At 46.1% G+C, this 22,819-nt stretch overlaps 2 protein-coding genes across 8 annotated transcripts in view; one reads left to right on the plus strand and one right to left on the minus strand.

Moving 5' to 3' along the window:
- The window catches only part of TOP1MT (DNA topoisomerase I mitochondrial), a 48,331-nt gene extending 44,086 nt beyond the window's left edge, over positions 1–4,245 (minus strand). The window contains exon 1 of one of the 5 annotated variants that reach the window (XM_053249122.1): positions 4,084–4,245. The gene's annotated coding sequence lies outside the window, so the exon portion shown is untranslated. Of the gene's footprint in view, positions 1–310; positions 393–4,083 lie in introns of those variants that run through there. The other 4 variants (XM_053249129.1, XM_053249123.1, XM_053249124.1 and 1 more) reach the window with 4 other exon arrangements.
- A 1,247-nt stretch (positions 4,246–5,492) lies between these two features.
- Positions 5,493–22,819, plus strand: part of RHPN1 (rhophilin Rho GTPase binding protein 1) — a 59,181-nt gene continuing 41,854 nt past the window's right edge. For 2 of the 3 annotated variants that reach the window (XR_008307434.1, XM_053251143.1), the window contains exons 1-2: positions 5,493–6,442; positions 20,812–20,927. Coding sequence is in view for 2 of the 3 variants with exons in the window: in XM_053251143.1 (XP_053107118.1) it covers positions 6,338–6,442; positions 20,812–20,927 (221 nt within the window). In the remaining variant the exon portion in view is untranslated. The remainder of the gene's footprint in view (positions 6,443–20,811; positions 20,928–22,819) is intronic. The other variant, XM_053251145.1, reaches the window with a different exon arrangement.

Consider the following 22,819-nt stretch of genomic DNA (forward strand, 5'->3'; position numbering starts at 1 on the left):
CGCCAGCAGAGAGCATCACCTGATGCTGTCCTCCAGCATGTTCCTAAGCAAAGGCTCTTTCCAATGGAAAGAGCCTTTGGAAGGCAATGGAAGCTAATGGAAATCCATTCGCTTCCCCCCTTGCCTGCATAGTCTGCTCTTCCCAATCAGTCATTCTGCAAACTTACATCTGCAAGAAACACAGAACTATGAATAAAATTAGTCATCATCAGCCCTCTTTCCCCCAACTGCCCCCCTCCACCCAAATTGCTCTACTCAGTGGATCCAGCCACGTGCCAGTGGCCTTGGTTGCACCTTGGGAAATACTTACATTGTGGAGCAACCAATCTTGAGAAACCGGGTTTTCTGCCCTCTGACCTGAGAGATGTTATTGATTACTGCAGCCAAGAATGATGCCTGTTTAAGCCAGTCTCAAAGGGGGTGGGGGGACACTGTGATATCAGCAGCAAGCTTGGCCAATCGCCTTTGCTCTCTCAGATGTTACTGTGACATAAGGCTGACTTGCGGTTACATAATAGGATTCCAACACCTGGATTGCAGCCCATCACCATTGTTCCCTCTAAGGCGTGCACATGCGCACACATTTTTTGATGTCTGCTCAGTTCATTTTAGATGCCACTCAGGTTGAATCAGGAAGATCCCACTCTGAATGCACATGCGCGCACACTGCCTGGATACAGCTGCTCAGAACAAAACTCCACACACAGATGAAAAAGATTAGAGAGAACACTGCCCATCACCTCCAGCAGCCAGTATTCAAGGAAGATGGGAACTGTAGTTCAACAGCAGCAGGAACGCCAAAGTTGTGTAGCCCTGACATGACATGATCTTTCAGCTCAGCCCTAAAGAAGTTGGGAAATAAATCCCACCAAATTAAGTTGAATTTACTTAATTGCTTAGGCCTGCAGGCTTTGTCTCTTAAAACCAGCTCAATTTCTGCACATCCGTACATCACACAATGACTCGTAGGCCTACTCTACACACGCATAAGAACGAGGTCATAGAATGGTCTGTACTACTTTGGCCTGCCTTGGGGGAGTTGAATGTCCCCCTATATATAAAATAAAATTTCCCCACAAATGGAAAACTAGCAGAGCAGGAATAAGTGGGGCCAGAAACTTTCTCCCCAAGGTACTAGGTTTTTAGTTGCAGGGATTTATTTATAGATTTGTAGGTGAGGCTCATCATTGACTAGGCAAAGTCATTTTGCATAGACTACACTTATAGAAATGTTCAAGAAATTAAGTATATGTAATAGAATTTTTTATTAATGTGCTTGCCAAAGGGAAGTAAAACAACAGTTTGTAATTTGTAGGATTTCAACTTCTATTCAACTCCTGAATAATGATCATATGGTAAACTGGAATCATAGGAAATCTGAGAAAGACCTGCTTCTCTCGGGCATGATGTTGCTTGTGAATTATTGATCTTATTACTGAACATTAAAAATCTGCTGAGAACAGTAACAGTTAAAGCATTTCTGCTAAAGAAATACAATAAAAGTTATTTAAATTTTTACCAAGCACATTTCAGTGTAAAAAGTAGTGCATTCAGCTAAATTCAGTAGCAGGATGAGTAAAGCTTAAGTATGCCGTCAAGTTGATTTCGACTCCAGGTGCCCACAGAGCCCTGTGGTTTTCTTTGGTAGACTACAGCAGGGGTTTACCATTGCCGCCTCCTGCGCAGTATGAGAGGATGCCTTTCAGCATCTTCCTATGTTGCTGTTGCCCGATATAGTATCAGCGGGGATTCGAATCGGCAACCTTCTGCTTGTTAGTCAAGCATTTCCCTGCTGCACCTTTATTTATTTATTACATTAGGTAGCTTACTGTATGCAAAATTTGGTATCTATAAGGTCATACATAAAGTGTGACTTTATTTTGCACAAATTCATCAAAATGTAAAATACAGTAGAAATCTTTTTTTAAATATAAGAACATAAGTGTGCTGACAATGAGAGAGGCTAGATTGCCGTACACACGGGACAGGGCCTTCTCTGTTGTTGCTCCCAGACTCTGGAATGCTCTCCCAGTGAATGTTTGCTCTGTGACTGCTGTCGCTGCTTTTAAAACACAACTCAAGACCTTTTTATTTACTCAGGCTTTTTCCTCCTAGAGGCTGCCAGGTTTCTCAGCTTTCTTGAGTTTGTTTCTTTTTGTTTCTTGGTGTTTTATGGCTAATGTTTAATTGGTTTTAAATGTAACTTTTATGGAATTTTATTGTATTTTAACTCTTGTAAACCACCTTGAGATGCTTAATGAAAAGCATTATAAAAACTGAATAAATAAAAACAACCTTCCTGAATCAGGCCCAAGGCTTGTCTAGTAAAGCATCCTGTTTCATACAGTGGCCTATCCAGACCAGTGGCGTTCTTACCCCTGGACTTTGGGGCCCAGGTTCAGGGTCTCCAAGCCCCCTCAGGGCCCCCAAATCCTCTTTAGTCTGTCCTGGGTGGGGCAGTTGCTGCTGGCCCACACTGCACCAGGCGGACGAGTGTGATTGTGACCTGTGTTGGGTGCTTTAGAGTCAGAGGGAGGATGGGGAAAGAAATATGTGGGATGGGAATACGTTATGTGTTTACATGTTTCTGCTAATGCGTATTTGCATAAATATACCTGTTTTACATTACATTCTTACGAGTTCAGTTGTTGTTTGTGCCCTCAAGAACCCACGTGTTAAAAATACTGTGTGTCACGATGTGTGTGTGTGTGCGTGTATGCGGAAGATGCTTAACTTGTGGGGAGGGCTCCAGCAAGGGGAAGGGCTCCAAAGGCCTTTAGGTCCAGGCTCCAAAATTTCCTAGTTGCTGCACCTCTCTGGGCCCACCAGATGCCTCTGGGAAGCCCACAGGCAAGAGGTAAGGGCCTGCCTCAACACCCAAAAATTGAGCACCAGTCCAGCGCATTGTCTAGAGTGTTGTAATTTGAGTAGGGAGACCCAACTAGGTTGGTAAACTTGGGCTAATTATGCCCTCTCATCAGGCTGGTTTAAAGGATGTATTTATTCGTTTGTTTATTTGATTTCTATACCGCCCTTCCAAAAATGGCTCAGGGCAGTTTACACAGAGGAATAATAAATAAATAAGATGGATCCCTGTCCCAAAGGGCTGACAGTCTAAAAAGAAACACAAGATAGACACCAGCAACAATCACTGGAGTGTTTGGAGTGCACTGAGTAGGCCAGCTACTCTCCCCCTGCTAAATAAAGAAAATCACCATGTTAAAAGGTGCCTCTTTGCCCAGTTAGCAGGGGTTACTGGGAAACCCACAACCATGAATGCCACACGGAGCTCAGTGGAAGATGAGTGAGATCTAAACAAAATAATAAATTAGCACCTTCTTCCTACAAGCAAAACCACTACACTCTACTCATGCATGAGTAGTGTAGACCTGGATATGTGAACAGGCTCCACTGAGAAGCCCTATGCTTGCATCTGCAGACAGTAATATGTTCTACCTGCAAGCCCATCCACACATGCAAGTCATCAAAGCCACTATTAAACAGGTCAAGCAACTTTCGGCTGATTTCCCTGCCCTACTCAGGAAGGCATATCAACCCCAAAAGCTCTCCCCTCCTGAATCAAGCTTGCTCCTCTATATGGGGTCAAGAACCAGGAACTCTCCAAGCCTTTTAAAGATCTCCATGAAATATTCCCCTTTTGAAACTTAGGCCAACTTACATTGTTACAAGGCTTGGGATGAGAACCATCATATAAGCTCTGCTAACTGAGCAAAGAGGCCCCTTCAAAGCATATTCTATTTACTTAGAAGGAGAGCAACTGGCCATCCTATGCAACCACAGCACACCATTCCTCCAGTGGCTGTGGCTAGTGTCTACCTTATATTTTATTTTAGACTGTGAGCCCTTTTGAGAGAGTGAACCATCTATTTTTTTTAATCTATCCAAGCTACTTTGAGCTGAAAAGTGGTATATAAATGTTTGTTGTAGCAGTAGTAGTATATAAATGCCTACAGAGGAGAGGAATTTGGAGGAATTTCTCAATGCAATATTTTTAAATGTTCTTCCTCTGCTACAGACTTAGTTGCGTGGCCTTAAAGGTACTAGCAGCAGCCAGAATCTTACCTTTCACCCACGTGCTTGGAACTGCAATTAAGCTGGGTTTAGAGAATGCTGCAAAGGCCCAGAGAGAAAGGATTGGTTGGTCTCTCCCCTCCTCTTCACCTTCTCCTTTAGGAAAATACTCCCGCTCCAATAAGTTAGTTTAAAGATCCTGGTTACCTCTGATTGGATACCTCAAACCAAAGAGCATTTTGGGAAGAAAACAGAGGTGACTTTAAAGAAGGGGAGATACACAGAAACATTTAAAGACTTGTTTTAAGGAAACAAGTCCGAAGATTCAAGATTCATCAAAAGGCAGCAACTATGCAAATACAACGGGTTTGTTTGTTTTTTAACGAGAAGAATTTTCTCCTCTTAGTGTCTGTTAGAACCATGGCCTCAATTAAGTTTTTTCACAAACTTGTCCTTCCTGGCTATAGGTCGTGCCCTGATAACCCTGTCTGGCTGTTCTCAGGTTTGCTGTTTTTAATCAAAGGTTTGATTAGCATTTCGGATGCTCTCGCTTCCTTTAAAGGCGTCTTTCCTTTTTTTGCATCCGAAGTGGATGCCTTTCTTCAATGCACTCACTGGCCATGTGTCGTGTGTCTACTTAATGAACGTTTACTCGTGAGTTAAGTTCTACTGTATTCAAAAGGGTTTACTCCCAGGAAAGTGTGCAGTGTCGCGGCTTTCCTCTTAAAATAAATAAATAAATAACAATCCTTGACCTTTGCACGTGGAGAGCGAGCTTTTGCAACAAGAACCCAGAACGTTACAGCAGCCCACCCGGGGCAAAATCCTAGCTTGCAACCCTGCCACGGAGTGACTGTGTCAATGGGGCTTACTCCCAAGCAACCTGTGCCGTAGTGCACAGGAGGACTGCCGCTCTAGCCGGCGTTCTGCAGAAGGCGTAAGGCGGGGCGGGGGCTTCAACGGCGTCAACTGGAGCAATTAACTTTTTGGCACGATCTTCGCTTATTTTCAAATTAAAAATAGAATAGGGGATACTCCTTCAGTCTCAGGCTTGGAAATTTCACCTGGGGGAGGAGATAGAAAACGCTACACAGCAGAATATGCGAGGGAGGGGCCCAGATTTTGCGCGCGCGCACACACACACACAAGCAAAAAAAGCCCCAATTGTTGCACAGAAAAGCACACGGGCAGGCAGCGCGCGTCGAGGCCAGCGCCGCCCTCTATGACGTCACCCAGCGTTCTAATTCCCACGGTTGCCCCGGGAGACGAGAGAACTCTCCTCCTCTTCAATCATTCGGAAAGAAGCTGTGGGCGGTACTTTGGAACCCCCCGCCCACTTTACTGTTTTCTTCGCGTTTTCTCTTCTTCTATTGGCTCGGTGCGCTGCCCTTCCAGGGCTCCCTGCCTCTCCATTGGCCAGTATGGTTCCTCCTCCTCTGTCTCTGCTGCTGTGCTGGTTGCGCTAGTACTGGAGTGTGATTATTGTCTTTTGGGATCCCAGAACGGCAGAAGCCTCCTCTCCTCTTCCTCCTCCAGCGCTGGCTTTTTCCTCCACTTTTCCAGCACAGGCATCACAGCTAAGAGGTTTGGGGACTAAAGAAAGAGATGTAAGACCTCAGCCACCCACCAAAACCTGAGATTTTGACTGGCCCACTTGCTATTGCGAAATCTGGGTGTAAGTTCCACCCAGATTCTGGTGCAAGAGGGTTTCCCTTGGGTAGGCAGGGCAGAGCCTGGGCAGGGAGCCCCCGAAGTCTGCAGGAGCCCCCCCCCAAGAAAAAATAGATTGCCCAGTTGAAATCCAAAGGCGGGTGCTCAGGACCTTAGAGGAAAGCAGAATATCCCAGGCAGGAGCCTGGGAGGGTGTCCAGGAATCCAAAGAAGGGCAAGCCCAGGACCTAGGCAGGATTCTACAGGTGGGTGACCACCGTTCTAGAGAGAAGAGCATAGAAGCTGCCCAAGGCAGCCCCTTGGCTGGAAATGTCTGTAGATTTGGAGAAGGAGTCTTGAGATTCAATAGGATCCCCCAGGTGGCTGGTCAGATCTCCTGTGAAGCACCCAGAGGAGGTGCTCAGAAGGCCAGGTAACCCTGCAAAGAGGAGTGTGACACCCCCCCCCAAAAACCCCCCACCCAACAACTGTGTACCCAAGACCCTGGGAAGGGGTGCCCAGATACCCAGGTCGTGGTCCACAGAATAGCAGGAGATTTGTGTAGACCACTGCTTGCGCAGCAGCTCACAGTCACGCCCTAGAACTGTGCCACACTTGTGGCTGCCCGACAGATGCCTGGCTGGAGCTGGTGACAATGATCCCAGAAGAGGAGAGCCCCCCAGGAGTGGAAGCTGATGGGGATGGAGAAGGCGGCTTCCCTCTCCTGCTGGAACCGTCCGAGAGTGGCAGCGTGCGGAAGGTGAGGCAAAAGGAAGGCTTGGTGCCAGTGTGGGATGAACATGTGCAGGTGTGCCTCGCAGAGTCACCTGCCTGGGTGCAAGTGGATGGGAAAATTGGGAGTACTGTTATCGGTGTTGTGTGTGCATGTTGGTTATTTGGTCTCTGTCAATGACACTTCCGTTTAGATGCCATGTGAGATTTGCCAGTCATTCATAGCTCATTCTGTGTAGCTCTGTGTACAGAGAGTCTGTGAAATGTACACTGCCTAAAATAATCTCCAACTTTGCTAACATAACAGTGATCACATTTCTCTTTACTTCTGCTCTCTACTTTACTCTGTGTGTGTGTGTGTGTGTGTGTGTGTGTGTGCACGCTTGCTCTAATTAGGGCTGGAGATCGAACCCAGTAACTGCTCGATGTTATATTTTCTAGAAATAGGGGGGCATGCATTCTTGCTCTGACCCTGTAGCCCTGGATGCTCTGATCCTGAAGCCAGTGTCTGGTTCCTAGAGAGGTTAATCAAATTAAGTCTGTGCAACTCCTTCTGCACTCAATCTTAAGACTGTTAAGAAACGGCAGACTTTTAGGGCTATTACAGCACGCTCGTTTTTTTGCTCTTCTCCCTCCTCAACATCCCTTTTTTGCTTTTCTTAACAACCAGCCTGATAAAAGAGTTCTGAAGAACTCTGAAGCTTGCCTTTCACAACCTTGGCTCGTTTTGATTGGTTCTAATAAGGGTCTTACCAGATTGTGGCTTTTGGAACCTGTCAGTGTTCTGAACTAATATTTATTAAGTGGCTTTTGCAATCTACTTTAGCTGTGTAAGGGATGAGACACAGGAAAGTCAGGCGGTAGGGGAGGTGTGGAGAAGGTGAGATAAGAAAGCCACCTTTGGGAAGTGGCCCAGGACCTCCTGTTGAGCTTGCTCCATCCTGAGACAGTCATACTTTACAATGAAACTCTCAGCCCTTCTTTCCCTGCTGCTCTCTGATCCCTCTCCAACTGGCTTAGGCTAATGTTTTATGCTTGAGTTTTTTCCGCAGGCTGTATGACGGCTGTGTTTTGGCAGCTCTTCTTGTCTGCTAATAACCAAGCCCAGGCAAAAATGAAAAAGTAGACGTGGATTGTCGGCCTGTGGCTGGCAGGTCTTTCCAAGAGGAAGTTTCTGGCTTGGCCAGACAAATGTCTACGCTCTGCAGCCAAGCTGCTCATGAGGCCCAATAGAAGTGGCCATGGCATGATATAGCTCCTTCTGCTGCGTTCTCTTCCACCTGTAAACACATTGCTTCATGCTTCCATTCTGTTGCTAATTAAGCCAGGCGTGTAAACAGCTTTTGGAAACTCAAAGGGAATCTGCTCTGCTTTCTCTTTCAGGCTGTTGATGTGCTGCGATGATTATGTTTCTGTAGGCTAGTAGCTTTTTGCCGTCACCTTTCATCTCTTTTCCTTCCACTTTTGCCCTTGTACAATACTGTTGTTGACCTTTCTTTCTCTTTTCCTCCTTTTTTCTGTGTCCAGCCCTACCTCTCTGTACTCATGTTCTCCTGTCCAAAACATTTCACAATTACATAAGCCTGAGATTGCCACTGAGTGCTTGCTCAACAGGCCGATGTGGCCAGTCAGGGCTTCCTGATACACTTCATGGCACACACGTATTTGCAGACATAGGCTTACTTATATTTTATTTATCAAGCTATTGATAAAGCTATTTTATTTATTTATTTACATGATGCTTTTCCATCTCGTTTTCAAGATGTCCGAGGTGGCTAACATAGACAAGGTTTTAAAAACACTCCTACACTATTAAAAAGAAAACTGGAAATGGCCTCTGCGAATGAAATCTCCTCTTTGTACAACTGAGATGAGTCAAAGCAATAAGAGCTCAAGAACTGGACCAGGACAAGTGCTTTGCTGGAACAAAAGCTTCCCACTTGGCACTGAAAATCTGCTGTGGAAGGGGTCAGCCAGATCTCCTAGGGCAGAGGGCTCCATGAGCTAGCCTGTACCACAGAGAAGGCCCTTGCCCACCCACCCCCGCCACCCAGTTGCATCTAGACAGAACAAGACCTCCCCCAAAGATGGTGAGTGGTTGGGCATGATCATATAGGAAGAGACAATCCCTTAAATATCCAAGTCCCAAGCTGTTGTTGCATTCACATTTTTAGATGTACACTTAAGTATAAGGATTCCTTATACTACCGAAAGTCTTATACCCAAAGTGTAAGAATATACTTTAAGTATACTCTTCACACGTGGCACATGCATTCCATGAAGTGGTTCTTAGCAACAAAATTCTGCTTAACAAGTTTTCCTGTTTATCTCCAGGGGTCCATAATAGGTGTGAAAAGTGAATCAATTGACTGCTAGCAGTCCTTTGTGCATTTTATCTACTTTTGATAAGCACTTAACTATGGAGCTGTTTACTAATTATAGGGCAAAAGTTATCTCTAACAGGATGTAGAAAAAAACCACAAGCAAAATGCTACAAATAAGAATAACTTTTCAATGTGCATAACATGCCACTGTCATTTTGGAGAGGGGTGGTCAAAGTTTCTTCAAGTATCAATAATTATAAAACCACCCCTAACTTAGGGAAATGTTAGCTTTCAACATTGTCTGAAGTCACTAACCTGTTCGCTTGGTGACAGCGACTGATGTGCCTTCCATGCCGGACCTTTAAATGTGTCCCCTGTTGACTGAAACAGGGATGGAAATGAGCAAACTTCCCCAGTTCACATAGCCAGGGGTAAACCAACTTTAATTTCTTGCCTTAGCAAGACGAGTTAGCCATAAAGCCACAACTTGCCTAGGCTTGCTAAAAGGTCTTCCCAGAGATGACTGTCATATGTTGCAGGAAATAACTGCATTTATTTATATATTTATGTGTGCGAAGACATTTCCATGGATAATATAAGCAAAAAAGACAGGCCTCTGCCCCAAAGAGTTTACAATCTAGATTTCAGTAGTGAGGGGAAAGATAGGAGAGGGAAGGTTAGGTGTGAAGCAAGCCACAGAGAGGGTGGAGTAGTTATGGGAGCAGCAAGGGGTGAATGAAAGGACTGGAGTTGTGCATGCTTCAGGTTTTGCTCCTTTTGCATTTATAAGAGGGCTGAGTTCAGTCAAAGGCTTCATGGATGTCACGTCAATGTTGATGTCACACCACACACAAAAGTTGCATCTTTGTACACTGCTTTTGTTCACCTGGAATAATTACCTCCCCCATGGTTTTATAGTTATAGTCACTAACCTGTAGTAGAATCTCATACTTTCCTCATCAAACTTTCATTAAAAGGACAGAAGCCATTCATTTCTTTAAACCAATTTGATATTTTTCTGTTGTTTAGTGTGGCAGGGTGATTAAAGAGGGCCTGAATAATTCATCCGCATTAATTGTGAGCCTTGAAATCGCTACCTGTGCTGGGTAAAATTAAATGATGAACCTTCAGGAAGAGATGAATTTCTAACCATTCTGATTCCCTAGTGGGGAGGTCCATCTGGGGGTTAGAAACCCCCAAAGGAGTTGCACACCAGATTGCATCTTTCTTCCTGCCTGCTGTCTGGTTTTGTTTCTAGAAGGGAGGGAGAAGGGGACAGACAGGTGGACATTGGAGGGCAGGGGAATGATAAAGGTCAGTTCAGATGCTACCTTACTGACTCACATGATTCGGAGACGTGCTGAGAGGGCATTGGGACATTCACAGCAGACATCCCAACAGCCGTTCTCTTGGTGCATCCCTTTTCTGATTGTATGGGCTGGTAAAGTATCATCTGAATCCATTCCAACATGGGACACAGGATGCTGCCATATACTGAGTCAGACCCTTGGTCTGTCTAGCTCAGTATTGTCTACACAGACTGGCAGCGGCTCCTCCAAGGTTGCAGGCAGGAATCTCTCTTAGCCCTGTCTTGGAGATGCTACCAGGGAGGCAACTTGGAACCTTCTGCCTGAAAGCAAGCAGGTGCTCTTCCCAGAGTGGTTCCATTCCCCTAAGGGGAATATCTTCCAGTTCTCACATGTAGTCTCCCATTCAGATGCAAACTAGGGTGGACCCTACTTAGCAAAGGGGACAGGTCCCAGATCTGAAGATCACTGACTTAAAATGCTTCTCCGCAGCTTACTCCAGAGCTAAATTTTCGCCAATGTCTTGCTCTCATAGGGAAGTTTCTTTCCCATTTGATTTTAAAAAGACTTTTCTCTTTGTCAGCCGCTGAGGCTGAAAGGAGAGTTGTGGGGCCAGGTATTGATGTGCATGCATGTTTTTAAAAGCGAGCGAGATCAGCGTCAAGACCTGCAGGGGGGATAAACTGAACCCGGCTTCTGAGCAGCCACTGGCCCGATGCCTTAGGCTTATAGTGAGGCTAGGGTTGCTATGGTGATTCCTACAAGTGCAGTGGAGAACTGGAGATAGGGCCGTTCCTGTTATCTCGCCAGGGCCGTTTTGTCACTGGGGCCTTTGTACATCTGTTTCCTGTGCATGGGTCCCAGCCTGGCCTTATGTCCTGGTTTTGGGACCTGTGACTTGTTTACCTGCTGCAAGGTACCTGTTGTTTTTCACAACTGGAAATAAGCACCTTTGCTTTCTTCTCTCTCTCTCTCTTATAATTTTTTAAGTTGGACAGCATCTGCCGGGTCTTAAGAATTGTAGCAAACGTTAAGTGCAGGCTGCTTCCCAATGTAAACAGCTGGTCGGGCGAGGGGTCTGCTTGTACAAGTGGAGTAACGTCAGAGGAAAGGGCTTGCAGAGATTACAGAAGCTAATTCCATTGTTTAATTATTAGACTATGTACATGATGCAGTCAGGGGTTGAGGCTGTAGCTCAGTGGTAGAGCATCAACTTTGCCTGCAGAAGGCCCCAGGTTCAAGCCCTGGCAGTATCTCCAGGTAGGACTGGGAAAGACTTCTGACTGAAACCTTGGAGGAGCTGCTGCCAGTCAGTGTAGATGAGATGGAGCTAGATGCACCAATGGTCTGACTCAGTAGAAGGCAGCTTCCTGTGTCCCTAGAGGACATGGCGCTTTACAAAGAAGACAGGTCCCTGCCCATAGGACTCTACAATATGAGGGTTGGCAGGCACTGTTCCCTCTAACAGGGATACCCAGATGTTGTTCACTACAACTCCCAGCATCCCCAACTGCAGTGGCCTTTGGCTGGGGATTCTGGGAGTGGGAGTCAACAACACCTGGGAATCCTTTTTAGAGGGAACACTGTTAGTGAGTTGTGTTAACAGTGGCAGCAGCTCTGTTTGTGCAACAGGAGACATGGCCATCTGTGAGCCTCCTCTTCCGCCATAATGCTGCTCATGTACATAGACTGCTCCTGGTCATCCGGCTGCAGTCACATCTGTGCCTGCTCCAAGCGGGCTGGCAGAGGACGGCTGATGCCAATTAGCTGGCAACCTAAGGTGTGTTTAAGTGGTGAGTCTCGGCTCCAGGTCCTTCAGTCTTTGAATGTAAACCCTGCCCGTCAGCAAAACACTTCCAGGACAGCTCACCACCCACAGAATGACATTGTTAGGTCCTCTGTTGTTTGAGCGATCCCGTGTCTGGGTCTGGTGCAGCATCCGGCAGGGTTTGTGCCTCTGTTTTTGTGCCCATTTTTTGCTGGCGGCTGAATCCTGTTTGCATTGGGGATGCTTGACAGCTGCATAGTGAGCTAGATGGACCGATTAGCTAGACTCATTTCAAACTGGCTTTAGAGCAGGCTATGGGGTTGAGACGGCCCTGGTTGGCCTGATGGATGACCTTTACCAGGGAATCGACAGAGGGAGTGTGACTTTGTTGGTTCTTCTGGATCTCTCGGCAGCGTTCGATACCATCGACCATGGTATCCTTCTGGATCGCCTGGGGGAGTTGGGGATAGGGGGCACTGCTTTGCACTAGTCCCGCTCCTGTCTCTCGGGTAGATTCCAGATGGTGGAGCTTGGTGACAGTTGCTCCTCAAAATGGGAGCTGTTATATGGAGTCCCTCAAGGCTCCATTCTGTCACCAATGCTTTTTAACATTTACACAAAACCGCTGGGTGAGGTCATCAGGAGATTTGGTGCTGGGTGTTATCAGTATGCTGATGACACCCAAATCTATTTCTTCTTATCATCATCATCAGGAAATGGCACTCATTCCCTAAATGCCTGCCTACAGGCATTACTGGGCTGGATGAGGGATAACAAACTGAAGCTGAATCCAAGCAAGACGGAGGTGCCCATTATGGGAAATCAGAATTTGAGGGATGAGCTAGATCTTCCTGTGCAGTGCTGGATGGGGTTGCACTTCCCCAGAAGGAATAGGTACTTAGCTTGGGAGTGCTCTTGGATCCAGGCCTCACCCTGGTATCTCAGGTGGAGGCTATGGCCAGGAGTGCTTTCCATCAGCTTCGGCTGATTCAACAGGTGCACCCATTCCTTGAAGAGGATAACCTCAAAACAGTGGTGCATCAGCTGGTAACCTCCAGGCTTGACTACTGCAATGCGCTCTACGTGGGGCTGCCTTTGTACATAGTTCAGAAACTTCAATTAGTTCAAAATGTGGCAGCCAGACTGGTCTCTGGGATAACCCAGAGAGACCATATTATGCCTGTCTTAAAACACTTGCACTGGCTGCCAATATGTTTCCGGACAAAATACAAAGTGCTGGTTATTTCCTTTAAAGCCTTGAACGGCTTGGGTCCGGGCTACCTTAGAGAGCGCCTTCTTCTCCATGATCCTCATTGCTCACTGAGGTCATCTGAAGAAGTCCGTCTCCAGTTACCACCAGTACGTCTGCTGGCGACTCGAAACCAGGCCTTTTCTGTAGCTGCTCCTGCCCTATGGAATGCACTTCCGGCAGATATCCGTGGTTTGGGTCCGCTGTTGACCTTTAAGAGAGCCCTAAAGACTTACTGGTTTGGCCAGGACTTCCAAGGTTTTAAAATTGTTTTTAAGCATTTTAATTGGTTTTAAATGGTTCTGAATTGTTTTTAAATTGTTTTTACATTGTTCGAAGCAGTGTGTTTTAAATGGTGTTTGTTTTTATGTCTTAGACTTGTTGTGCACCACCCAGATCCTTTGGACAAGGCGGTCTAGAAATGTAATAAATAAATCATACATGAATAGTATAGACAGCTCCTGGTTCCTGAGGTGGAAGCAGGTCCAGGAGTGCCTTTGGCTGGCTTAGGTTGGTATCCTCTCTCTTTCTGGAGACAGTGGACCTGGCTGCCACCACGCAAGCACGCCTTAATTGCTAGAGCTGTGCAAAGCAACCCCAGTTTGGGGAGACACAGTTTGATTTGCAGCTTCAGTGGGAGGTCTTGCTTCAGTTTGGCTGAATTTAGAGCTAAAGCTTCTATTCAGAGCCAAAACCTCGTCCCCCCTCCCCTGAACCCCTGTAGTAACTGGACACAGGCAGGAGTCAGGCTGTCCATTTTAAAGTGACCCTCGTAAGTAAGTTTAACATCTTTCCACTGCAGTCATAGGAACACAGGAAGCTGCCATATACCAAGTCAGACCATTGGTCCATCTAGCTCAGTATTGTCTACACAACTGGCAGAGGCCAACACAGACTCTTACAGGCAGGAGTCTCTCTCAACCCTATCTTGGAGATGTCAAGGAGAGAACTTGGAGTCTTCTGCATGCTAGCTTGCAGATGCTCTTCCCAGAGTGGCCCCATAACTTAAGGGGAATATCTGACAGTGCTTGCACATGTATTTATTTTATTTATTTGAAACATTTATATACCGCCCAAAACGCAGGTCTCTGGGCGGTTCACAACAAAACAACAAAAACAGATAAAAAGATTAAAACATCACAATTAAAACTGTTACAAACACAATTAAAACAATGTCTAATTAAAAGCCTGGGTGAACAAATGTGTCTTGACTGCCTTTTTAACCGTTGTAAGAAATGGGGAGGCTCTTATTTGGAACACTACGAAGTGTGTTCCAAAGCCTCGGGGCAGCAATGGATAAGGCCCATCCCCGAGTAGCCACCAGACGAGCCGGTGGCAACTGCAGACAAACCTCTCCTGGTGATCTCAGTGGCCGGTGTGGTTCCTAGTGAAGAAGGCGTTCTCCTAAAAGTAGTCTCCCATTCAAATGCAAACCAAGGCAGACCCTGCTTAGCAAAGGGGACAATTCATGCTTGCTTCTACAAGACCAGCTCTCCGCCTGGGAAAGGCTTCAGCCCTAGAAAAGACTACAGTTCTCAGGGCACCGTGCAGCGTTCCCAGGACTGCAGGGGGAAATGTGCTTTCTGAAATGATGTGGTAGAAGATGCTGTTAAATAGAGCCCGTCTGGCTCCTGCTCATGCCTGGTAAGGAAGACATGAAAGGGCCAAGTCTACCTCCAAGGACCTGCAAGGGTGGTTGGGAGCAGCCACGGCAGTCAGATTGCTTTGGAAGCAAAATAGTTTGGCTGTGGTGGTTCTGATTTGGACCAAACCAGAAATGTTCCATTTCAGTTCAGAACTGAAGTGTTGGCAGCTGACTCTCCTCCAAGTCTGAAGAACTTGTACTAAAGAACTGGACAGCCCAGTTACATCGAGATCTCATTACTGTAGCATACTCTGTGTAGAGTTGCCTTTGAAGAGAGTTCAGGAATATCATCTGATTTGCTGCTCTTCTCTCTCTCCCTCTCCCTCTCTCTCTCCCTTTTAGTTAGTTCGTGGTTTTAAAAACTTATTTTATGATGGTTTGTGTTTAATCCTGTGATATAGGGTGGGGATGATGGGAGTTGTAATCCAGTAGTGTCTGGGGATCAAAGTTTAAGCAGGCTTGTTATAAACAGTCCTCCATGGCAGGACTCAGCTGTGCTTCTTGCAAACACCTCCTGTTTAACCTTCATATACTGTAGCAGTTCTCAAACTTGGGTAGAGTTGCCATGCGCCCCCCCCCCGAAATTCCAGGTTTCTCCCAGATTTTAAGCCTCTAACCCAGATTGCTTAGCCCATCCAGATTCACCCGGATTTCAGCTTTCATTTTTTCTTTTTAATAAAGCTAAGCTGCAGCCCTTGTAGAAGCGGAGTTATGGAGCAAAACATGCAGTCACTATTCTGCTCAAAAATTATTTTCAAGCCAATTTACATAATATGCAAATTAGGTACGCAGATTTGGAAAGCCGTAATATGGCAACCCTAAACTTGGGTCTGCAGATGTTGTTGGACTTCAGCTCCCATAATCCCCAGTCACAACGCCATTGTGGCTGGGGATTATGAGCAACCACATCTGGGGACCCAAGTTTGAGAACCCCGACTGCATTGGACACATGCAACACAAAGGGGAGATTCGCACGATTGCCGTGGGGCGGGCGCAGGGTGGGGGAGGCTGCTTTCACCTTACCTTCCCCCCAGATGACCAAGCGGGTCCTCTTTGGCATGCCTCCCGCATGCCCACATGGACAGTCCTGCTCTGTGCAGCTCTGTGAAGCACAGAGCAGGACGGAGGGATCTAGGTCCAGAACTTTTTGTTCCTGCCTCCGGGCATCCCTAAATGCAACGCATGACACGGGTGCTCAGATGCATCCCTCAGACGGGCGCTCTATGCGCCCATCTCTATGACTCCTTGGGCTCATGCAGCCCGAGGAGTCACATGATCCCCACTAGCCGAGTTAAGGGTGTGAGAGCACCCTTGACCTTGGCTAAAAAATGGGTTGGTAAAGGGGTAGCCCGGGCAGGGTTAGGCTGGTCGTGAGAACAGCCTCAAAGGCAATGCTGAAATTGTCAATGAACCACGTTCCTTACAGAGCTTGCATTTACATGTGCATCTTCCTTAAGTGCATTTTGCTTGCCTTTGCATCTTCCTTACAGAGCCTGCAATTTTTGCTGCACAGCTGTGGGTATGTGGAATGAAACCACCCACCCGCCCCCCCTTTAAGCTCACCTACAACCCTCTCTTAAAATTCTGTCCAGAGCTGCTTGTTCTCATTTTAACTTGTTCTAACAGGGTGTTCTTTCCTGCTGTTCCTGCTTGCTTTGGCCCAAGAAGGGAACTGATAACACCTGCTTTCAGTTTTGCTCTCTGAACAGAAGGGGTTGTAATAGCCAAACCAAAAGGAGCAATCAAGAGGCACTCCTAAACTTGGGCAGCTGCTAACCATAGGAACATAGGAAACTCCCATACACTGAGTCAAACCCTTGGTCTATCTAGCTCAGTATTGTCTTCACAGACTGGCAGTGGCTTCTCCAAGGTTGCAGGCAGGAATTTCTCTCAGCCCTTTCTTGGAGATGCTGCCAGGGAGGGAACTTGGGACCTAGATGCTCTTCCCAGAGCGGCCCCACCCACTAAGGGGAATATCTTACAGTGCTCACACATGTAGTCTCCCATCCAAATACAAACCAGGGTGGATGTTTCTTAGCAAAGGGGACAAATCATGCTTGCTTCCACAAGAACATAAGAACAGCCCTTCTGGATCAGCCCCTAGGAATCCTACCTACCTTGGAGAAGCCGCTGCCAGTCTGTGTAGACAGTACTGAGCTAGATAGAATAATGGTCTGACTCAGTATATGGTGGTGGCTTCCTGTGTTCCTAGTCCAGCATCTGTTGCCCACAGTGGCGGCATGCCCTCTCCTGCTGTTGCTCCTCTGCAACTGGGATTCTGAGACATCTTGCCTCTGAGGCTGGAGGTGGCCTGTAGCCACCAGACTAGTAGCCATTGACAGGCAAGTCCTCCGGGCACTGCTTCCCAGTAAAAAAAAGAAAAGAAAGGCGTCTAGGCCACAGTGGAGTAGCCCTGCTGTACTGGCTAGTTCCACTAAGTCCGGAGCTTCATTTCAGATGCATGTTGCACTCATGCAAGCGTGTGCTTTTGCAACCTGCGGCACGCCTCCTGCAGTGAAACCTCTTCCCCGGGAGGAGGAAGTTGCTGGGAATGATGCAGAGGTAGCCACTGCCTTTGTTGCTCAAGAGGACCGAGAGCGCGAGAGATGTTGTGCTGCAGGACCCTGGCCAGTGTGCCGCCCTGACGCTCTCTTAAGTCAGTTCAAAAATGGGGAGTTTGAATGGACTTGCCCCGTCATGCTCAGGAAGGAGGCATCCCTTCCAGGGTGTAGGGGAGGAGCTGGGCTCGAGAAGCGGGCAGTTTAAACCCGCTGCCTTTGGAGCTGACTTACTGCACACTGGGAGGGACAGATGCAAACGAGAATAAAGGTTATCAAAGAGTAGGAAGAGGACAAAAGTGGAAATACTTGATTTTTTTAACAAATTGCACTTCTGCTATGCTTCCCTGTCGGCGTGTCTGTCTGGACAAGAGGGGGACAATACGCCCCAATTTCTTTTTGAAGGAATGTGCCTCAGGATGAAATATGTTGGGGAACCATGCTGTAGGCAATGTATTGACGACCCAGGCTGGGCAAACATGGCCCACCAGCCACAGAGAGTTGGGGTAGAGGGGCCCATAATAGGAAGATGGGAAGCAGCCATATACTGAGTCAGATCCATCTAGCTCAGTATTGTCTTCACAGACTGGCAGCAGCTCCTCCAAGGTTGTAGGCAGGAATCTCTCTCAGCCCAATCTTGGAGATGCTGCCAGGGAGGGAACTTGGAACCTTCTGTTCTTCCCAGAGTGGCCCCATCATCCCCTGAGGGGAAGATCTTGCAGTGCTCACAATTCTAGTCTTCCATTCATATGCAACCAGGGCAGACCCTGCTTAGCTGTGGGGACAAGTCATGCTTGCTACCACCTGGCCAGCTCTCCTCCTCCCCATTGGCTCATCTATCTTAGTATTAGTATATAGCCATCTTATTTATTTATTATTACTCTGTGTAAACAACCCTGAGCCATTTTTGGAAGGGCGGTATAGAAATCTAAATAAATAAATAAATAAATAAATAAATAAATAAATAAAACTCTTGATTAGCTGTGGCTCTCCGAGATTTCAGGCAAAGAAGGGCCTCCCCAGCCCCTGTTAGCTGCTATACCTTTTAATCCCCATCACCTTCAAGATAGGAGCTTTGCCTAGAATTCTAGAGAGCCGCTGCCAGTCAGTGTAGACAGTAATGAACTAGATGGACCAAGGGACGGACTCCATAGAAGGCTATTGCATATATTTAAAGGGGAGGTGCCAGTGAGGGACTGAACCTGGGACCTTCTTAGTGGAAGCCCGCACACTAGCGCTAAGCTACAACCCCTGCCTGCTACTCTGCCTTCAGATAGCCAAGCCGTATGCTTCAGAGGCGTGCAACATGCCCCCCTCCCCAAGTCCCAATTCACTAAACAATCAGCTGTGGCCGGGGAGAGATTCTTTTCTGGCCCAAAGGAATTCAGACTTGCTTTCGTGGAGGGTGCTCGTAAGGTCCGGAGGCTCGCCCTTTGTGCAAGGAAAGCGGGCCTCATTTCGGTATCATCTCTGACTCATCCGCCCCTCTGAAAGAGCTCTTTCTTTGCTTCCCTGGGAATCCTGAGAACTACATTTCATCGTTTACTGGGATTGTTCCCTGCACAACTGCACAATAAGCATTTTCTTCCGTGCGGGTAGAGCCTTTGTCACACTCCACTTTCGTCACACATCTTGAGAAACCGAACGGCTTCCTTTTGTGTGGGATGCTTAAAAATAAGTGTCCGACTCCCCTGGGTCTCTCCACCCCCTTTTCCAATGTGTATGAATCTTACAGGCTGGTTCTTGTGCATTTTTACTTAGAAGAACACACTGTGTTCAGTGGGAGTTACTCCCGGGTAAGTATGCATAGCGGCCTCTTGTTTACCAGTGGCAAAAGTGAAATGCATATATGCACCCTGAGCATGATCATCCCACTTTCTGGCCACCTTCTACTCAACACACACACACACACACCATTATTTATTTCCAAAGATTTATTAGGCTGCAACTATCCTGAGAATATTTATTTGGAAAGTTACAGTGAACTCCTTGGGTATTTATTTCTGGCTGAGAAGAAGATTGAATGGTCGGCATCTGTTTATTCTTAAGGATGAAATCAACTCTGAACAATAACTTCGTTCTAATAACATTGTCATGCTTGTAAATTAAGAATGCTTTTTTCTGATCTGTTGCACAATTTGTGATTGCATTATCGGCTTAACGTGCATGAAACATTATGGGGAAATGCTATATGATTTATTTATTTATTTATTTATTTATTTATTTATTCTTACATTTCTATACCGCCTTTTGTTAAAAGACAACCCCAATAAAAACATCAAGCCAAAAAATATAAAAACATATAAAAATATATAAAAACAGGCATAAAAACAATACAACAGGTATTGTTGTACAGATATTAAATCTGTAATTTGAATTCTTTGTTGGCATTTAGGAAAGCCCTAAGGACCTACCTGTTCGGCCTGACCTTCCAGTGTTTTTAAATTGTTTTAAAGGGTCTTTAATGTATCGGGTTTTTATAAGGTTTGAATTGTCTTATTTTTTAGCTGTTTTATTGTATTTTTAAAAAATTGTATGCCCGATCATTGATTGATTTTAACTGTTTTATGATATTTGTGAATTGCCCTGAGCTATTTTGTAAGGGCGGTCTAAAAATCAAACAAATAATAATAAATAATATTAGCATTTACGCATTATTGTTGGTATAATACAACTCATCGTTGTAGGCCCAGGTCGTAGCATGTGAAAATAACATTTAAAATATTAAAAATTAATTCAGCAGCAGTTGCTGCCTCTAGGTTGTAAGCAGGACACTTTGTGGGTTTCCCCCCCAACCTAATTGTAAGTGTTTAGTTGTAGGTACCAGATGGGGCTGGTTTGGATTCTACCTTGCTGGCCCATGCTCTTAGAAAGAGGACACACGAGAGCGTGAGCATCCTGAGGTCAGTGCTGCCTGTAACAGGGATTCCCAGATGTTGATGATTACAACTCCCATCATCCCCAGCCATCAGCCGTTGCAGCTGGGGAGCCTGGAACTTGTAGTCAGCAACGTTTGAGAATTCCTGTTACAGGGAACACTGCCCAAGACCCTCCCAGGTTGGCAGGTCCCTTTATCACATGGAGGTGGACTGCTCATCTAGATGGATGTTCTGCGTCCATTTAGATGTGCCTCCCACTTCCAAGCAATAAAGGGACCTGCCAGGAGGGTCTGGGGACCAGTTTCTCCTGTAACAGGGATTCCTGGATGTTGTTGGCTACAACTCCCAGAATCCCCAGCCAAAGGCCATTCCAGCCTTTGTTGCAGAGCTGTAGTGAACAACATCTGGAAATCGCTGTTAGAGGGGACAGGGCTTGGGACATCCCCATTCTTGGCCTGCTCCCTTTCAAACCATGTGGAAGGTATTGCCTGAACCAGACCATAATAAATCCTAATACTAGCCGGAATTATGCATTGAGACCAGAGTACAGCATGCTGATAGACCTGAGAAAGGTCTAGCTCTTAAGGCCACAGAAAGTAGGCTCGAGCAATGCCTGATGGAACCTCTGCACACACTGGTGTTTTGATCATGGGTTTCCCTTCCACAGGGCTGCGACCCCTTGGCACAGACCCAGCGTAGCAAGCTGCAGCACCGCCGGGCACGGATTAACCAGCAGATCAACAAGGAGATGAGGATGAGAGCTGGTGCAGAAAACCTCTTCAGGTGGGTTGTGGGCCTCCCCGAATATCTTGTACTGCATTTTCATGATTAAGGGTATCTGCAGTGTGTATCTCTGAGGGCTTGATGCTTGCTCTTTTTCTTTTTTTAAAAAAAAGCAAGTTGTGTTTTTTAGGAATCTGTGGTATCATCTAATACTGCTAGTCATGGTGTCTCTGTAGAACCTCCATATTCAGAGACAGTATACCTCAGGATACCAGTTATGAGGAGACAACAGCAAGGAAGGGCTTTTGTGGGCTTTCCAGAAGCAACTGGTTAGCCTTTGTGTCAAACAGGGTTCTAGACCGTTGGTCTGATACAGCAGGGATTTTCTCATGCATTTAAGACCCAAAGGGTAGTGGCCCATCAAAAGTGTGCATATATCAGAGATATTTCAAGGGATTCATTGGCATAGATGTGCTTTTAAAAAAAAAAATCTGCTTTGCAGCGGAGAGAATCCTCTGACAGGAAAGTTTAGCTCAAATTCTGTGCTTTGAAAATATAACTGGGTAGTGCTTAGGAGCTAGTGCAAGATGTCAGAGTTGTAGAACCACTGGGGGATAGTGACCATAGTGTGATCCAATTCAGCTTATATGCGAGTGGAGCACTGCCAAGGAAGTCCAACACAGATGTGTTGGACTTCAGAAGAGGAAACTTCTCAAAAATGAGAGGACTGGTAAAAAGGAAGCTGGGTCAGAAAGCATGGTCAGAAAGCATGGAACTTTCTCAAAACCACAATAATAAAAGTTCATAGAGTGCATTCCAAGAAGGAGGAAAGATACCACTAAATTCAGGAGGACGCCAGTGTGGCTAACAAGTAGAAGCTATAAAAGGGAAAAAGACATCCTTCAGAAAATGGAAGTCCTGCCCAAATGAAGAGATCTGTCAAAAGAAATGCAAGGAGACCATAAAGGGATGCAAAAAAGAGAGTTTGAGGAGCATATAGCTAGAAGTGTCAAGGGGGATAACAAAAACTTCTTTAAATATATCAGAAGTAGAAAACTTGCCAGGGAGGCAGTTGGACCCTTAGATGATGAGAGCATGAAAGGGGTTATTAAGGAGGGTCTTGCAGAGAAGATGAATGAGTTATTTGCATCTGTCTTCACAACAGAAGATACTGACCATATACCCATTCTGGAACTGAGCTTTTCAGGCTTGGAGGCTGATGAACTGGGACAGTTGGTGGTGACAAGAGAGGGTGTTATAAACTGTCTTGAAAAACTAAAAAATAACATTGCCAGGGCCAGATGGCATCCACCCAAGAGTTCTAAAGGAACTCAAATATGAAATTGATGATCTCTTAGCAAAAATATGTAAATTTCTCCCTGCAATCAGGCTCTGTGCCAGAGGACTGGAAAATAGCCAGTGTAACTCCCGTTTTCAAAAAGGGATCCAGGGGGAATCCGGGAAACTACAGGCTGGTTAGCTTAACTTCTGTGCCGGGTATATTGACGGAAAGTATCCTTGAGGAAAAAATTGTTTAGCATATAGAAGAACAGGCCTTGCTAACGGAGAACCAGCATTCCTTCTGCAAGGGCATGTCTTGCCTCACTAACCTTTTGGAGTTCTTTCAGAGTGTCGACAAGCAAATGGATAAAGTGGATCCAGTCAACATAGTATACTTTGACTTCCAAAAAACTTTTGACAAGGCTCCCCACCAAAGGAATAAACTTAGCAGTCATGGGATAAAGGGACAGGTTCATGTCTGGATTGGTAACTGGTTGAAAGAAACAGACAGTAGGAATAAGTGGACAGTTTTCACACTGGAGGGAAGTAAGAAGTGGGGTCCCCCACGGTTCGGTACTGGGACTAGTGCTTTTCAAATTGTTTATAAATTATCTAGAAGTTGGTGATCTAGAGCCAGCGAAGTGGCCAAAATTGCAGATGAAACTAAACTA

The sequence above is a fragment of the Hemicordylus capensis genome, chromosome 4 (assembly GCF_027244095.1).
Source record: "Hemicordylus capensis ecotype Gifberg chromosome 4, rHemCap1.1.pri, whole genome shotgun sequence".
NCBI lineage: Eukaryota > Metazoa > Chordata > Lepidosauria > Squamata > Cordylidae > Hemicordylus > Hemicordylus capensis.